General features: G+C 50.7%; 1 protein-coding gene across 2 annotated transcripts in view; it reads right to left on the bottom strand.

Annotated features, from left to right (window-relative positions):
• The window catches only part of SFXN5 (sideroflexin 5), a 117794-nt gene that overhangs the window by 65704 nt on the left and 35517 nt on the right, over positions 1 to 16573 (bottom strand). For both annotated transcript variants that reach the window (XM_038136161.1, XM_038136162.1), the window contains exons 4-6: positions 7797 to 7823; positions 5498 to 5552; positions 3866 to 3891 (exon numbers count right to left, since the gene is read on the bottom strand). In XM_038136161.1, the coding sequence (XP_037992089.1) occupies positions 3866 to 3891; positions 5498 to 5552; positions 7797 to 7823 (108 nt within the window). The remainder of the gene's footprint in view (positions 1 to 3865; positions 3892 to 5497; positions 5553 to 7796; positions 7824 to 16573) is intronic.

Raw genomic sequence — 16573 nt, 5'->3', positions numbered from 1 at the left:
ATGTACAATTTCACTTTTAATTACTGTCAGGGGAAAAAATAACTAAGAAGGAAAACAAAATATAAAAAAAAAAAGCTCCTAAACACTGGCGAAGTGTCAGCGGCAGAATTTAATTGGTGATCAGGTGTGAAGGGCCCTTGGTGGCCCCAAAGCCACGCCGTGGACATCAGGGAGCTCTGAGCAGCCCCAGCTCAAACCCCAAACCCTGCCGAAGGTGGGACGGCCACCTGCAGCCCCAAATTGACACCTGGCTCCTCAGAGGTTCTCTAAAACCTCACCCAGACCCCGATTTTTGGATGGCTGGGGGAAATCAGGCACTGAAAGCTGTGGTGGCAGCAGGACTCTGCCCTCAAGGCCAGGTTTGAGCTGCATTTCCTAAAGGTGGATAAATCTTCCCCCCAGAGGAGGAAACACCAGCCTGGGGAAGAAGCTCCAGCCCAGCTCTGCAGGGAAAGAATTCCAGGGGCTGGATCCTCTCCCTGCCAGGCTGGAAACGGGGAAAAAGGGCAAAGCCAAAGGCTGCACACTCACACCGAGCCCAGGCTGTCCCCTCTGCTGCAGGGTCAGCCCCAAACCCAAAAGGATGGAGGGGCCAAGCCCAGGGCAGGGCCACGGGGAGAAGGAACATTCCCGGGATCTGGGATTTGGGATTTGGAGGTGTCGGGGGAGCTGCTGCCATGATCCCATTATTCCCCCAAAGCCTTAATCCCCTCCACAATGAGCTAGCCCAGAGTGGATTATTCTGCAGGGCTGCAGAGGGAAATACCCCGGGGAGGGCGACGGCCCTAAACTGCTCATCCCCACCCCGCTCACGGCTCGGGGCGTCCGGCTGACCCCAAATCCCACCTGGGGACAGGCACAAATCCTCCCTGGGGACAGCGACGGCCCAGCCCGAGCCTCTCTTGAGGAAATCCCATCCCCCTTTGTGGAATGCAAGACTCAAACTGTTTTTATGCTGGAGCAGGCTGCCAATTTTGTCACTAAATTTCACAGATCGATTGGCATAAATGTTACATTTTAATTTTAACATTTGAAACGTTTGGGTTTTTTTTTTTTTTTTTTCTAAATGACAAGAGGTTCCAGTTTATCCTTTACAGCTCCTGAAATTGGGCTCATCTGACAGCTCTCGGCTCCTCTGACAGCTCTGGATTGGGGCCGATTTCATTGTCAATTTGATCGTTAACTCGTTTTTGTTTAACCTTTTCCTTTAAAATGCCCCACACAAAGTTCCCAGCGGAGCTTTGCCCACCACAACAAACAGCAGCGGCCCTGCTGAGCCCCTCTTTGGGAAGGGCGACAACCTGGAGCCAGGCCTGGAGCACTGCTGGGTTTAAGGAGATTAAATTCAGCCTATTTGGCTCCTTCGACCATTTTACTGGACCAATAAGCTGAACCAGGAGCTGGTGGCTTTGGGGATGAAGTGCCTCTCGACTCCCAATTTTTTGGGGCAAAGTGTGCCTCAGTTTCCCACAAAAACTGGGCTAAATTAACCATTTTGGATGAGCTGACATTTCAGCAGGAGGAGAACAGGCAGAATTCTCTCCCTTCTGCCTTTGGCCATGGAGAGCACCCAAGCACTCCCAAAATTCCCAAAACAAGGAGAAAGCACCCTCAGGCACAGCCTCAGGAGGTTAATTAACCCAATCCCCATTTGAAGTTATTTATCTACTGCTGAGGTTATTTTTCTATCAATATATTGAGGTTATTTTTTATTACACATCAGGTTATTGATGAATTAACCCGACCCCTATTCAAGGTTATTTATGTGCTATTGAGGTTATTTTTCTATCAATATATTGAGGTTATTTTTTATTAAATACCAGGTTATTGATCAATTTACCCAACTGCTGTTTGAGGTTATTTATCTACCATCAAGGTTATTTATTTATTCATATGGAGAGGTTATTTTTTATTATCTCTCAGGTTATTATGAATTAACCCAGCCTCTGTTTAATTATCTACTATTGAGGTTATTTATTTATCCATATGGAGAGGTAATTTTGTATCAAATATCAGGTTATTGATGAATTAACCCAGCCTCTGTTTGAGGTTATTTATCCATTTAAAACCATTCCCACAACCTCCTTCAGCACCTTCATCTTTGGGTTCATTAACCCAAACGAGGGCACACGGCACTGCCTGGCTGAGCTGGAGCTCCTGGCGTTGGGAAGAGTCCCTTAAACCACAGAAATGCAAAATAAAAGTGTCCAGAAATGAAACCTGAGAGATGCAGGAGTTGCATTTTGCCAGCAACGAGTTCAGCTTTGCAGAGGGAAAGATGAAGGTGCTGAAGGAGGTTGTGGGAATGATTTTAAATGGATAAATAACCTCAAACAGAGGCTGGGTTAATTCATCGATAGCCTGATATTTAATGCAAAATTACCTCTCCATATGAATAAATAAATAACCTCAATAGTAGATAAATAACCTCAAACAGAGGCTGGATTGATTCATCAGTAATCTGATATTTAATACAAAATAACCTCTCCATATGAATAAATAAATAACCTCAATAGCAGCTAAATAACCTCAAACAGAGGCTGGGTTAGTTCATCAATAACCTGATAGATAACAGATAAATAACCTCAATATATTAAAAAATAAATAACATCAATAGTAGACAATTAGCCTCCAACAGAGGCTGGGTTAATTCATTAGTAACCTGATATTTAATAAAAAATAACCTCGATATATTGATAGAAAAGTAACTTCAGTAATAGATAAATAACCTCAAATAGGGGTTGGATTGATTCATCAATAACCTGATAGATAATAGATAAATAACCTTGATAATAGATAATTAACCTCAAACAGAGGTTGGGTTAGTTCATCAATAACCTGGTAGATAACAGATAAATAACCTCAATATATTAAAAAATAAATAAGCTCGGTAATAGATAAATAACTTGAATAGAGGTTGGATTAATTCATCAATAACCTCAATAGATACAATAGATAATAATAGATAATAGATAAATAGCCTCTATATATTGATAGAAAAATAAGCTCAATAACAGATAAATAAATAAGCTCAGGGGTTGTGTTAATTCCTAAATAACCTCCTAAATAGCAGATAAATAACCTCAATATATTAACGGATAAAACCCCCTTAATAATAGATAAATACCCTCAACCAGAGGCTGGGTTAATTCATCAGTATTTTTATACAGAATCGATAAATAACCTCAACATATGAACAGATAAATAACCTCAACAGTAGATAAAACCCCTCAAACAGAGGTTGGGTTAATTCACCAATAACCCAGTAGATAAATACCCTCAATACATTAATAGATAAAACCCCTCAAACAGAGATTAATTCATCAATAACCCGATAGATAACAGATAAATACCCCAAATACATGAACAGATAAAACCCCTCAAACAGAGATTGTGTTAATTCATCAATGACCCAATAGATGATAGATAAATACCCTCAATACACTAATAGATAAAAACACCTCAAATAGAGATTGTGTTAATTCATCAATAACCCAATAGATGATAGAGAAATACCCTCAATACATTAATAGATAAATACCCTCAGAGTTTGGGTTAATTCATCAATAACCCAACAGATAACAGATAAATAACCTCAATACACTAATAGATAAATACACCTCAAACAGAGGTTGGGTTAATTCACCAATAACCCGATAGATAACAGATAAATACCCTCAATACATTAATAGATAAATACCCCAATACCTGAATAGATAAATACCCCCAGTGCATGAACAGATAAAACCCCCAATTCAGGAAGAGGGGCAGTGGGCATGCTGTGGCAATGGCACGAGGGGCTGAGCTGCAGCGTGCCCAACTGTGCTCAGCAATCATTTCCTGGTGCCCACAACCAAATACTTACGATGGGGGTTCCAAAGGGGATGTAACCTGTGGGGGAAAAAAAATAAATTAATTAATGAATTTGAATGAATGTCCCAGTTTAGGGACTCCTGGCACAGCCAGGTGCCCTCACTGCCACCACCCTGGCACATCCTGGAGCTCCACCTGATGCTCCAGCCAACAACTGCAGCCCCCTCCTGGTTTTCCCATCCTTGATTTGCTTTTCAGGCTCTCCCAAGTCTTCTCCTCAGGTTTTATTGAGCACCACAGAAATCAAACGCTTCACATTCCCCCCGCTGTGGCTGCCAATTCCTGTGCTAATTATAATTCATCTCTGACTTCCACGGGGAGGTCTCAGAGCCTTTCCCCACTGCCACTGAACTCACTTCCTGCATCCAGTCTACAGCCAGAAAGGGCAAAGAGCTGAGAGGAGGAAAAAATGGGGAGAAATTCAGGACAAGGCAGCAAAGCAGAGGGTGCTGCCTTCTGCCCCCCCTTCACCCCCAGCAGCATCCCCCTGAGCACAAGCCCTGCTCATTTCCCTGTGCCCCACTCAGGCAATGCTGCACCCAAAGCCGTGGAAAATTGCTCCTGTTCATTTCAGTAAATCTGCTGGGAAAGCACCAGGGCCTGAGCACGGGGGGAAAACCCCAAAGAGGGTTTTTAATTTAATCTTTAATCATTAAACAGCTCATTAAGGCACAGAGGAGCTGATCCTCCCTGGAAGCCCAGTGCTGACCTGTATTTTACAGCCCTGAAGTTGTGGCAGCAAGTTTTGCCATTTCCTGCAAAGTCAAAATGCTCCCAGTGGTGACAGAGCCCTCCCAAATGCCAGAAAAGGCTCTGGCTGGGCTCCAGTTGAAATAGGAAAGGCCTGACACCTCCATGAGGAAGGGAAAAGGAAAGGAGAAAGGAAAGGAAACAGGAAAGGGGGGAAAAGGGAAGGGGAAAAAAGGGAAAGGGGAAAGGGAAAGGAAAAAGGGAAAAGGAGAAGGAAAAAGGAGAAGGAAAAGGGGAAAAGGAAGAAGGGAAAAGGAAAGGGAAAAAGTGAAAAGGGAAAAGGAAAAAGGAAAAGGGGAAAAGGAAAAGGGAAAAGGGAAAGGGAGAAGGAAAAAGGAAGAAGGGAAAAGGAAGAAGGGAAAAGGAAGAAAGGAGAAGGGAAAGAGAAAAAGGAAAAAGGAAAAAGGAAAAAGGAAAAAGGAAAAAAGGAAAAAAGGAAAAAAAGAAAGGGAAAAAGGAAAAAGGAAAAAAGGAAAGGGAAAAAGGAAAAGGGAAAAGGGGAAAGGGAGAAGGGAAAAGGGGAAAGGGAGAAGGGAAAAGGAAAAAGGTAAAAGGAAAAAAGGAAAGGGAAAAAGGAAAAAGGAAAAAGGAAAGGGAAAAGGAAAAGGGAAAAGGGAAAGGGGAAAAGGAAAAAGGAAAAAGGAAAAAGGAAAAAGGAAAAAGGAAAAAGGAAAAAGGAAAAAGGAAAAAGGAAAAAGGAAACTACTAAGCACTAAATCTCACAGTGGAATTTAGGATCCTCATTTTCCTCTCCTGCACAGGGATTTTGGTGTTGGAATTCCTTCCTGATCTTGGTTTAAATGGTGACAAGACCATTCCAAAGGAGGAGAACCCCTCCCCCAGTGTTTTACCCAAGTCCCGGGACACAGCATACCTGACATTCGGAAAGGCATGAAGATGGTCTCGTTGGTGTCGGGGTGGATGATGGCCTGGAACAGTGTCACCAGAGAGCCACAGTGAGGGCACAGGGCACAGCACAGCCACCCCTCACCTCCAAACACCTCCTGTGACCATGGGGTCCCTGGAATTTCCCCACCCTGGGACCCTCCTCGCTTTCACCAGAGGCAGTTTGGGCTCAGCAGCCTCCCCAAAACCCTCCCCAGCACTGCTCTCCCCTCTCCTGCAGTAATTCATGAAATTAAACCTAAAATTTAAATTACTTTTAATCATTCAGGAGGAAATCATTGACCCTCACATACAAAGAGCGGCTCTGTCTTGGCTCTGTGTCCCCAAAAGCCACCCCCAGCTGTACCTGAGCCCCAGGAAAGGCACACTGAGGAGGGAAAAGGAAAATGATTTTCCATCCCTGCCTGTTCCCAGCACCTCCACTGAGGCTGAAATGTCCTGGGGAGGAACGCTGGGAAAAGCCCTGGCTGTGGCAGGGGGTGGGGAGGAGGAGGAGAGAAACCCCTTTGTCCTGCAGGGAAGCAAAGGGGAACCCCCAAAACCCAAACACCATGGGGGGATTCAGCTCAGGAGCTTCTCCCCATCTCCAGGTGTGGATCCCATTCCAGAACCTTCTCTCCATCTCTGTGTGTGGATCCCATTCCAGAATCTTCTCACAAAGTAGATCCCATTCCAGAACCTTCTCCCCCATCTCTGTGTGTGGATCCCATTCCAGAACCTTCTCCTCATCTCTGTGTGTGGATCCTGTTCCAGAACCTTCTCCCCATCTCCAGGTGTGGATCCCATTCCAGAACCTTCTCCTCACTGCAGGTGTGGATCCCATTCTAGAACCATCTCTCCATCTCCAGGTGTGGATCCCATTCCAGAACCTTCTCCCAAAGTGGATCCCATTCCAGAACCCTCTCCATCATCTCTGTGTGTGGATCCCATTCCAGAACCTTCTCCCCATCTCCAGGTGTGGATCCCATTCCAGAACCTTCTCACAAAGTGGATCCCATTCCAGAACCTTCTCCCCATCTCCACGTGTGGCTCCCATTCCAGAACCTTCTCTCCATCTCCAGCTGTGGATCCCATTCCAGAACCTTCTCCCCCATCTCTGTGTGTGGATCCCATTCCAGAACCTTCTCCATCATCTCTGTGTGTGGATCCCATTCCAGAACCTTCTCTCCATCTCCAGCTGTGGATCCCATTCCAGAAACTTCTCTCCATCTCCAGCTGTGGATCCCATTCCAGAACCTTCTCCATCATCTCTGTGTGTGGATCCCATTCCAGAACCTTCTCACTGCAGGTGTGGATCCCATTCCAGTACCTTCTCACAAAGTGGATCCCATTCCAGAACCTTCTCCCCATCTCCATGTGTGGCTCCCATTCCAGAACCTTCTCCCCATCTCCACGTGTGGATCCTATTCCAGAATGTTCTTACTGCAGGTGTGGATCCCATTCCAGAACCTTCTCCCCATCTCCAGGTGTGGATCCCATTCCAGAACCTTCTCCCCATCTCCAGGTGTGGATCCTATTCCAGAACCTTCTCCATCATCTCCAGGTGTGGATCCCGTTCCAGAACCTTCTCCCCATCTCTGTGTGTGGATCCCATTCCAGAACCTTCTCCCCATCTCCAGGTGCAGATCCCATTCCAGAACCTTCTCCCGCCCTGCCCAGCACGAGCTGGGATCCCCACAGGCAGGTCCAGCCCTCTCTGCATGGCCCCACCAGGGACACCCAAATGAACCCCACAGGAGCTGGATTTTCCAGGAATCCCAAGCCTGATGTGCCCCCCCAGCTCCTCAGCCAGCCCCGGTGCCTCTGGAGATCCCAGCCTCCCCAGAACCCAAAATCTGCCTCCCTGGCCAGCAGCAGAGCTCCCTTGGCCCCTTCCTGCCCACATCCCCCAGGTTTCCTGGCAAGCCCGGGAGGCTGCGCTGGGATTCACTGGGAAGGAGAAATCCATCCCCAGGGATCCGGCCCTGCAGGGAGGAAGGTACAGCACAGGCACAAACCTTCCCAAGGAACTGTCAAACTGTTTGCAAAAAACTGGAGACAAGAAAGCTCTTGACTAGACAGGAAGGAGAAAATGAAGACATCAAAATATATAAATATATATAAAAAGAAAAAAAAAATCAGGCTTTTCAGTGGCAGAGTGTTCTCTGCATTTACATTTCCACGGGAAGGCAAAACAGCAACTGGCAAAGGGAACGAGGGAGGACAGGGAAAAGCAGCAACACTTGAAAATAATAAGGAAAATTGAAAGCATTTTAAAAGCGTATTACCTGTTTGATTTTTTGAGCTCCCCACAGCTGGAAAAACAAAAGAGAACATTAAATGTAAAAAAAAAAACAAACCCAGTGTAGTTTTACCCCAAATATTCATCTTTTAACTGCTGCCATAAACAAACACAAGGGATTGGGACAAAAATCTCATTTTCTGCAGCCCGGCAGGATGGACTTAAAGACTCTTTACACACCTGAGCTCCTTCACACCTGCGTGGGCAGCGAGGGACAATATTAAACTTGTGTTAAATGGGAAGAAAGAGCAAGAAGAGCCAGACTTCCGAGCTTTACGAACCCCGAATCCTCTGCTGCACAGAGATCTCAAGGTAAATTTAGCACAGCCTCTCCCTGGATGAGCTTCCTGCGGAAATCCAGCCCTGCTGGGGAACAAAGGTGGGGCAAGCCCTGCAGGGAGCACAAGGAGCTCTTGGAATAAACCCTTCCAAGAAACAGAATAAACAGCCACCAGTTCTCGTTTCTAAATGCACCGAGAAATGCTCAGGGAGAGGAAAAATCTCATTGCAAACTCTCGCTGTTGCCTCCCGACAGCTTCAAAACCCCCAAATCTGGCTCCCAGTGTGGGGTTGGAGGAGGAAACATCCTCTGAGAGGTGCAGGAGGAGACACCGAGCCCAGAGACGCCCTGGCACAGGCACAGCCCCAGGGTTTGCCCTTCCTTCTCCAAGGCTGAGGGGTTTCCTAAACTTCAATTAAAACCTAAACCCAAATTACCACCTCCAAACACCCCAGCGCTGACGTGCACCGCTCCAGAGAGGGCTGGGCAGCCAGGGCTCTGAGACGTCCCAGCAGATGCTGGGTTTTGCTGTTCAGAGCTCTCGTGTTCGGGCCCCGGCACCTCTGTCTGGGTTTGTTGTGCCCCCGGGTACTCGGAGCTGCAAGTGCACCCTTTAAGCTCCATTTCCATTAAAAACCCACCAATTCCCTGTGAGCCAGGAGCCTGGCTGCTTCCCTGGCAGGGCTCCTTTGCCAATCTCTCCCCACCCTCGTGGCTCCTTTGCTTCTCTGCAATTTGTCAACATCCTCTTGAGCGGAGGCCGCCAGGAACCGGGGGAATTATTCCAAGGAAGCTGTGCCGGAGCCAATCCCGGGCCAGGAGAACCTGGGGAGCTCTGCTCCCGCTGCTGCCGCATCCCAGGATGGTGATGGCTCTTTTTGGCTCACCATTTCCCCACCGAACCCACCCGGCCTGCACGTCAGGCGCTCACCCTGCTGAGCTCAGCATTGCCACCGTGTTCATTCAGCCTCGTCCCTCACCCCGGCTTTGTCGCCGTTCCCAAATATAAATCCATTAAAATGCTGCTGGGATAAGGTAATTAATCTGCTGTAAATTGCATTAATTGGCCCATTGACACCAACAACCCCAAATTTCCCTCCCAGTTCATCCCAGGCTCCGAAGTGAAGCTCTGTGATGAACTCCACTGCCTGTAGGATCTAAATGTCACATACACACGGGAGTTCTCCCGAGGAAAAATTCCCTCCCGAAGGAAAATCAGCATTCCCCCCTTCCTGAGGAAAAATTCCCTTCCTAAGGAAAATCAGCAGTCCCCCTTTCCTGAGGAAAAATTCCTTTCCTATATAAAATCAGCAGTCCCCCTTTCCTGAGGAAAAATTCCCTTCCTAAGGAAAATCAGCAGTCCCCTTCTTGAGGAAAAATTCCCTTCCGAAGGAAAATCAGCATTTCCCCTTTCCTGAGGAAAAATTCCCTTCCTAAATAAAATCAGCAGTCCCACTTTCCTGAGGAAAAATTCCCTTCCTAAGGAAAATCCTCATTCCACGTTTCCCGGGTGGAAAACAGAGCCTGGGGCACACCAAGGACGCTCCTCGTGGGTGCTGAAGGCCAGGTGGCTCTAAATCCCAACACCCAAAGGGAAGGAGGCTCCACCCCAGACAGTGACGAGGTCTCTGCCTGCCCAGCAGCTGGAGAACTTCCAGGGGGTGACTGTTCACCTGGAGAGGAATTCCTGGGGCTCCAGGAGCCTCCCCAGCACATCCCAGTGACCCCAGGGCTGCCCAGATCCCCTTTGTGCAGGGTGGGAAACGGAGCTGCGGGATTTTCCTCTCCAACTGCAGGCTCTGACACCAGCAAAAAGGAAGAGGGATGCTTTCTGAGCCAGCACGAGGGCTTTTTTGGTCAAATTCTCTAATTTCATTAATTGATCCCAATATTTATGCCTTTCCCTGCTGCAGTGCAAATATTGTTAGAACACGCGGTTTCATTACTTCTCCAAAGAGACTTCACAAGATGCACCTGATGAGTCACCTCAGGATTCTGCCAGCTCATTTTCACTTCTTTCTCCTCTAATTCCTCTTCTGTCTGCAGCGTTTTCCAGCAGCTCCAGCTCCCTGGCAGTCCTGCCAGCCCGGGCTGCTTCGGGAGAGCAGTCCCTGCCTGGGGGGGATTTCAGACCTGCCACGCTCCCTCCTCATCCTCCCCGCTGGGAAATGGGGGAACCTGCTCTGGAGCACAGGGAACGACTCCAGATTCCTGCTGGGCTTTCGATTCCAGCCCAGGGTGGCCGGGTAGGAGCAGGTGGAGCAGGAGGGATGGAGCAGGAGGGATGGAGCAGGTGGAGCAGGAGGGATGGAGCAGGTAGAGCAGGTGGAGCAGGAGGGATGGAGCAGGCTGGGAAGGAGCAGGTGGAGCAGGTGGAGCAGGAGGGATGGAGCAGGTTGGGAAGGAGCAGGTGGAGCAGGAGGGATGGAGCAGGAGGGATGGAGCAGGCTGGGAAGGAGCAGGTGGAGCAGGAGGGATGGAGCAGGTTGGGAAGGAGCAGGTGGAGCAGGAGGGATGGAGCAGGAGGGATGGAGCAGGCTGGGAAGGAGCAGGTGGAGCAGGAGGGATGGAGCAGGCTGGGAAGGAGCAGGTGGAGCAGGAGGGATGGAGCTGGTGGAGCAGGAGGGATGGAGCAGGCTGGGAAGGAGCAGGTGGAACAGGAGGGATGGAGCAGGTGGAGCAGGAGGGATGGAGCAGGCTGGGATGGAGCAGGTGGAGCAGGAGGGATGGAGCATTTCCCCTGGCTGGCTCAGAGCCCCACAGGGCTTTGCCTCCATTCAGCTCGGGGTGCTCGAGGCTGGGGCTGCCCCAGGGAGGACCAGAGGGCTGGAGCAGTGTGACCCCAGCATTCCACCCTCCACCCGGGCAGGCAGGAGCGGCCACTGCTCTCCAGCCTGTGGCCACTGCAGCTCTGCCCTAGGTCAGACCAGGGGAGACCACCCGGGCCAGGCCAGGCTCTGCTTCGTGGCCAGGTCCTCGAGGATGGGCAGGAATCAGCTCCAGGCTGCTCACAAGTGGTCTCAGATCCACCTTTTCAGGCCTCGTGGGAGAGATTTCCACCCGTCCTTTCCAGGATTCTGATTTTTCTACAGTTTTTTCCAGGATTCTGGTTTTTTACAGTTTTTTCCAGGAAGAGCCACCGCTTTTGTCACCAGCTGGAGCAGTTTTAAAGCCCTGAGCTCAGGGGTGCCAGCACAGGGGGGAGCTGGAGCTGCTGGAGAATCCAGAGGAGGCTCCAGGGTGAACCCAGGGATGGAGCAGCTCTGCTGGGAGGAAAGGCTGGCACAGCTGGCATTGCTCACCTGCACAGGAGAAGCTCTGGGGTGGCCTCAGTGTGGCCTTGCAGGGCCTGAAGGAGCTGCAGGAGAGCTGCAGAGGGACAATTTCCAAGGGATGGAGGGACAGGAGCCAGGGAATGGCTGCCACTGGGAAAGGGGAGATTGGGCTGGGATCTTGGCAAGGAATTGCTGGCTGGGAGGGTGGGCAGGGGCTGGGCTGGAATTCCCAGAGCAGCTGGGGCTGCCCCTGGATCCCTGGCAGTGCCCAAGGCCAGGCTGGATCCACCTGGGGCGGTGGGAGGTGTCCCTGCCCATGGAACTGGATGGGATTGACGTCCCTTCCCACCCAAACCATTCCAGGATTCTGGGATTTTATGAACTCAGGGGCTGGATTCAGTTATCCAGAAGCATCACCTGAGGTGTCATGATGATGTTTAAGGCAGGGTCTCAAAGACCAGCAGAACCTGAAGAGAACCAAAGCTGTGGTGAGGAGATGGAGACTGGAATAAATCTTGGGAATAGACGTGATCTTTGCTTGTCAGGACATTCATTAGCAATCCTTATTTAGCAGCAGAATTGCAGCTTAGAGATAGTTTAAAAAAATAAAAAAAGAATTTATTTAAGGAATCCATCCAGCCCCAATCTCTTCCCCAACACCTGTCACTATAAAAACAGCACGGAGGGTTCCAGTTCCTAATGGATGAGCCTCCTCCTATTAAACACAGGAACATTTCACAGTCCTGCACTCAGAGACAGGAATTTATTTGTCACCCTCTCCATAAAAATCTCCTGCCTTATTTCCAATCCAAACTAATCCTCCCTCAGCTTAAAGGCACCTGGTGCCACCCTTTGAGCACCGACCCTGAGCCCATGGGCGCCTGCTGCAGCTATGCCACCCAGGAACGGCTGCCTGCACAAAACCCTTATTGATTAACCGCTCATTAATCACTCCGAACGACAAGGCGCAATTACAGACAAAGCACTAATTAGGAGGCACGGCGTGGATGAGCCCAGCGAGGAAAGGAAAACCCAGAGGTTTGGGTCCCGCAGAGAGCCTTCAGTGGGGTCTGCCTGGGCTGGACTTTGCACCATCACACAACAAAACCCCTCTGTGAGGACACGGCTGGAGAGGAAATCACTGAAAAACGAGTATTTTTAGATAATTATTTCATCTGTCCAGCCAGTTCTGTTTCAAAAGCTGTTCCCTTCCTGCTCCACCAGCGATGTTCTCACCCAGGAAATGCAGATTTTAACGAGCTAACAGCCGGCAGTTTGCACCCCGTCAGGAGCTGCCAGTGGTTTCACACCCCGGGGCTTGCGAGGTTTATTAAAGCACAGCTCGGATCACCCAGCCCACGCTGAATTCCAAATACTGGGCGGTGCAGAAGGTGGGATGCAGCACAGCTCCTCCCGGAGCACTCCAGCTCCCTTCCTGTGCCCTTTGAGGGCAGCCCCCGATCCAGATGTGCCTTCCCAACAATCCCAGTTGTTCAAACGACTGAAATAAAGGGGGAAAATAACCCAACCCTGGCTGCTCACAGGTATGGAACAGTCCTGATAAACCTGGCAAACCAGGTACCACCATCCTATGGCTCTTCTTGTTCCTCACAGGAAACCTCCCCACCGCAGTTTTTACAGCCCTGCTCCTGAAATCTTGGCCTTAGGAAGGTTTTGGTTCCTCAGGAGACAAAGTTCAAGGGAGCCCACGAGAGGGATAAACCCCAAAGGGCTCTGCTCGTTTCTGCCCCTCCTGACAAGGAAATGAGGCAGCACTGGAGGCACCTGCAGCTCCTGCATGCCAGAGCTCCTTTGCCATGCTGGGCATCGCTGAGTGGCCCCAGAGAATTGTTCAGATTGGAAAAGATTTCAGACAATCCCACCCAACCCTCCCCAGCACCGCCAGGGCCACCACTGCCCGTGTCCCCAAGAGCCACATCCACAGGGCTCTGAAATCCCTGCAGAGATGGACATTCCACTCCCGCCCTGGGCACTTCCAATACTTCACCACCTTTTCCAGGAAGGAATGTCCCCAGTGCCCACCCTGAGGCCGTTCCCTCTGCTCCTGTCCCTGTTCCCTGGAGCAGAGCCCGACCCCCCCGGCTGTCCCCTCCTGGCAGGAGCTGTGCAGAGCCACAAGGGCCCCCTGAGCCTCCTTTGCTCCAGGCTGAGCCCCTTCCCAGCTCCCTCAGGAACTCTGCAGCCCCTTCCCAGCTCCCTCAGGAACTCTCCATCCCTTCCCAGCTCCCTCAGGAGCTCTCCATCCCTTCCCAGCTCCCTCGGGAACTCTGCAGCCCCTTCCCAGCTCCCTCAGGAGCTCTCCATCCCTTCCCAGCTCCCTCAGGAACTCTCCATCCCTTCCCAGCTCCCTCAGGAGCTCTCCATCCCTTCCCAGCTCCCTCGGGAACTCTGCAGCCCCTTCCCAGCTCCCTCAGGAACTCTCCATCCCTTCCCAGCTCCCTCGGGAGCTCTCCATCCCTTCCCAGCTCCCTCGGGAACTCTCCATCCCTTCCCAGCTCCCTCGGGAACTCTCCATCCCTTCCCAGCTCTGTTCCTGCCCTGGCCACGCTCCAGCCCCTGCAGGGCTCTCCGGAGCTGCCCCAGCGCTGGCGGTGTCCCGGCAGTGCCAGCACAGGGGACAAGGGCACTGCCCTGGCCCTGCTGATTCCCAGCACCAGGAGCTGCTGCCAGATCCCAACCCAAGAGTGGGTGGAACCAGGATCGAGTCCCTGCGGATAAAATCAGCTCTGAAATAACACGGTGCAGCCTCCCAGCACTCAATAAACATTAACTAATTAATCCTGCCAGCACTCTCCTGGAAAGGCTTCAGCAGAGCGAGAATCATTCACTGAAAGCCACCATTGCACCAGGGCTGGAGGAGGACGCGGATGCCGCTGGAATCATGGAATGGTTCGGGCTGGATGGCGCCTTTGGAGGTGCCCAACCCCTGCCAGGGCTCCCCAGCCCAGCTCAGGTTGCTCCAGGCCACATTTGTTCCATCTCATTTTAGCCACACCAAGCCCGCAGATGCTATCGGCTCTGTAACCTGGACGTGACTTGGAATTGTTAAAAACAGGTCAGAAACTGTTGTAAAACAGTTGCTAGATCGTTAAACCTGTACTATTAGTTGGGTTTTTATATTGTAAAAGGGGTTAGCAGGGTAGTTGTAAGAATCACGGAACTCAGCGCCCCGTAACACACTCAGTGAAGTGCAGCACCCCCAGCCAAACGAGGGGACAGAGCTGTAATGAGCCCGTTTGTACCAGGACGAGCTCCCCGAATAATCCCGAGCTGAAACAGAGCCGGGCTGAGCTGAGGAGGAGCAGCAGGAGCAGCACCTGGGGCCCAGGGAGGCTCCTTGAGGCGCACTGCAGCTCCCTCCGAGCCTCGAGTCCTACAGTGATGCCACTCAGCGACACCGAGACTGTCCCCACGGCACGGGGTGGCGAAGCCGAGCCCAGCCCTTGGCCAGGAAAGGGGCATTTCGTGCCGGGAGCAGGGAGCAGCAGCTCAAGGGCACACGCCGGGTCTATCGCATCCCGCGGGGGAGCGGAGCGCAGGGAAAAATTACAGTTTACTGCAAATGGACCTCTTCGCTCTTCATCAACACCGCGAGCAAAAGCCATTACTGCCCAAAAGGGAGGCTCTTAGTGCCTGGTGGCTCCTGATGCGCTCCTCGGCCGCGGCCGGGGCTGCTCCGGGGCAGCGGGAGCGCGTCCCCCGCTGCTCGCCTGATTGAGCAGGAGCGCGGCCCGTTAACCCGCGGAGCCTCCGCTCAGCACCGATCCCAAACGGGCACAAACCGGAGCGCTCCGGAGCAGCGAGCTGCCGCAGGAGCCATCGGAGAGGCTGAGCAGGGAGAAGCGACACAGCCAAGGCGGGCAGGGCTGACAGCAAGGCACCTCTGCCGGGAGCTGCCCGCTCACGTCGCCCAGGGTGGGGTTATTTCCCATATTTTCCATCTTTTCCCATCTTTTCCCCTCTTTTCCCATTTTCCCCCATTTTTTCCCCTCTCCCCCTGGTGCTGAGGGGTGAACCGAGGGTACAAAGCCAGCGGTGGAGGGGTGTTCGCTGTGGAATTGGAGTTCCTGCGTTTTGGCAGGAGGGGCAGGTGACAACACCCTCCCAAATAAGCGGGGAGAATTCCAGCAGCAAATCCGGGCAGCTGTGACCTCCCCAGGGCCCCTCCAGCCGATGAGCCTACAGCAAGCAGGATCAAAAATCCTGAACCCGGTGTCTGGTGCCTGCAAGGGTTTTAGCCAGCCAAGATCCACAGCTCAGGGTGCTTGCTGCTGGTTTTAGGATCCCTGCATTAATGTCCAGCCTCCACTTCGGCTTTATTGTTGATTCTTCATCAATAAAAATCGTATCTAACTAGAAATTTAATAGAAATTAGCAGAAATGGGATGGAATTTTAGGGAATAGAATAGAATTGGGTCTTTTCTCTCCCTCCGGCTGGCTCCTGTTCGGGCACCACCACCCTGATCCCCTGCCCAGGCAGCAGGGAGCACCTGGAATCGGGAGCATTCGGCAGAGGGGGAAGCGAGCCGAGGTTTTATTAAGCTCAGCTCCCCGAAGCAGCCAGCTGTGCCAGCGCAAGGCTCGGGAGGTGGGAACACATGGCCGGGAGAAGGAGCGGAGCCGTGGCACTGCCAGGGCTTCACACCTCCCTCCCCAGAGTCTGGGCACGGAGCGGAGCCGTGCCAGCTCCCGGCTGAGCCGCGGGAACGGGCACGGAACAGGCAGCAGCTCCTCTGCCCGACACAGGGGAGCGCTCGCTAATGAGCTGCGGCCACTAATGAGCGGTGGTCACTAATGAGCCGCATCCGGGGTGGCTGGGTGATGCCATGGCTCACTCGCACAATTAAAGGGCAAATGTCCTGTATATATGTTTAATAGAGAGAAAATATATATATATATATATATACACAGATATATATCTGTATATATGTTTAATAGAGAATTATTAGAGAGAATTATATATATATATAGAGAGAAATATATATCTGTATATATGTTTAATAGACAGAAATATATATACCTATATCTATATCTATATACAGATATATATCTGTATATACAGATATATATCTATATATACGCTTAATAGAGAATTATTAGAGAGAATTATATATAGAGAGAAAAAATATATGTATATACATTTAATAGACAGAAATATATATATACAGATATATATCTGCATATACA

This window comes from Motacilla alba, chromosome 4 (genome assembly GCF_015832195.1).
Source record: "Motacilla alba alba isolate MOTALB_02 chromosome 4, Motacilla_alba_V1.0_pri, whole genome shotgun sequence".
Lineage (NCBI taxonomy): Eukaryota > Metazoa > Chordata > Aves > Passeriformes > Motacillidae > Motacilla > Motacilla alba.
Note: the sequence above shows the minus strand (reverse complement) of the source record. Positions and strands in the feature narration are given on the sequence as shown.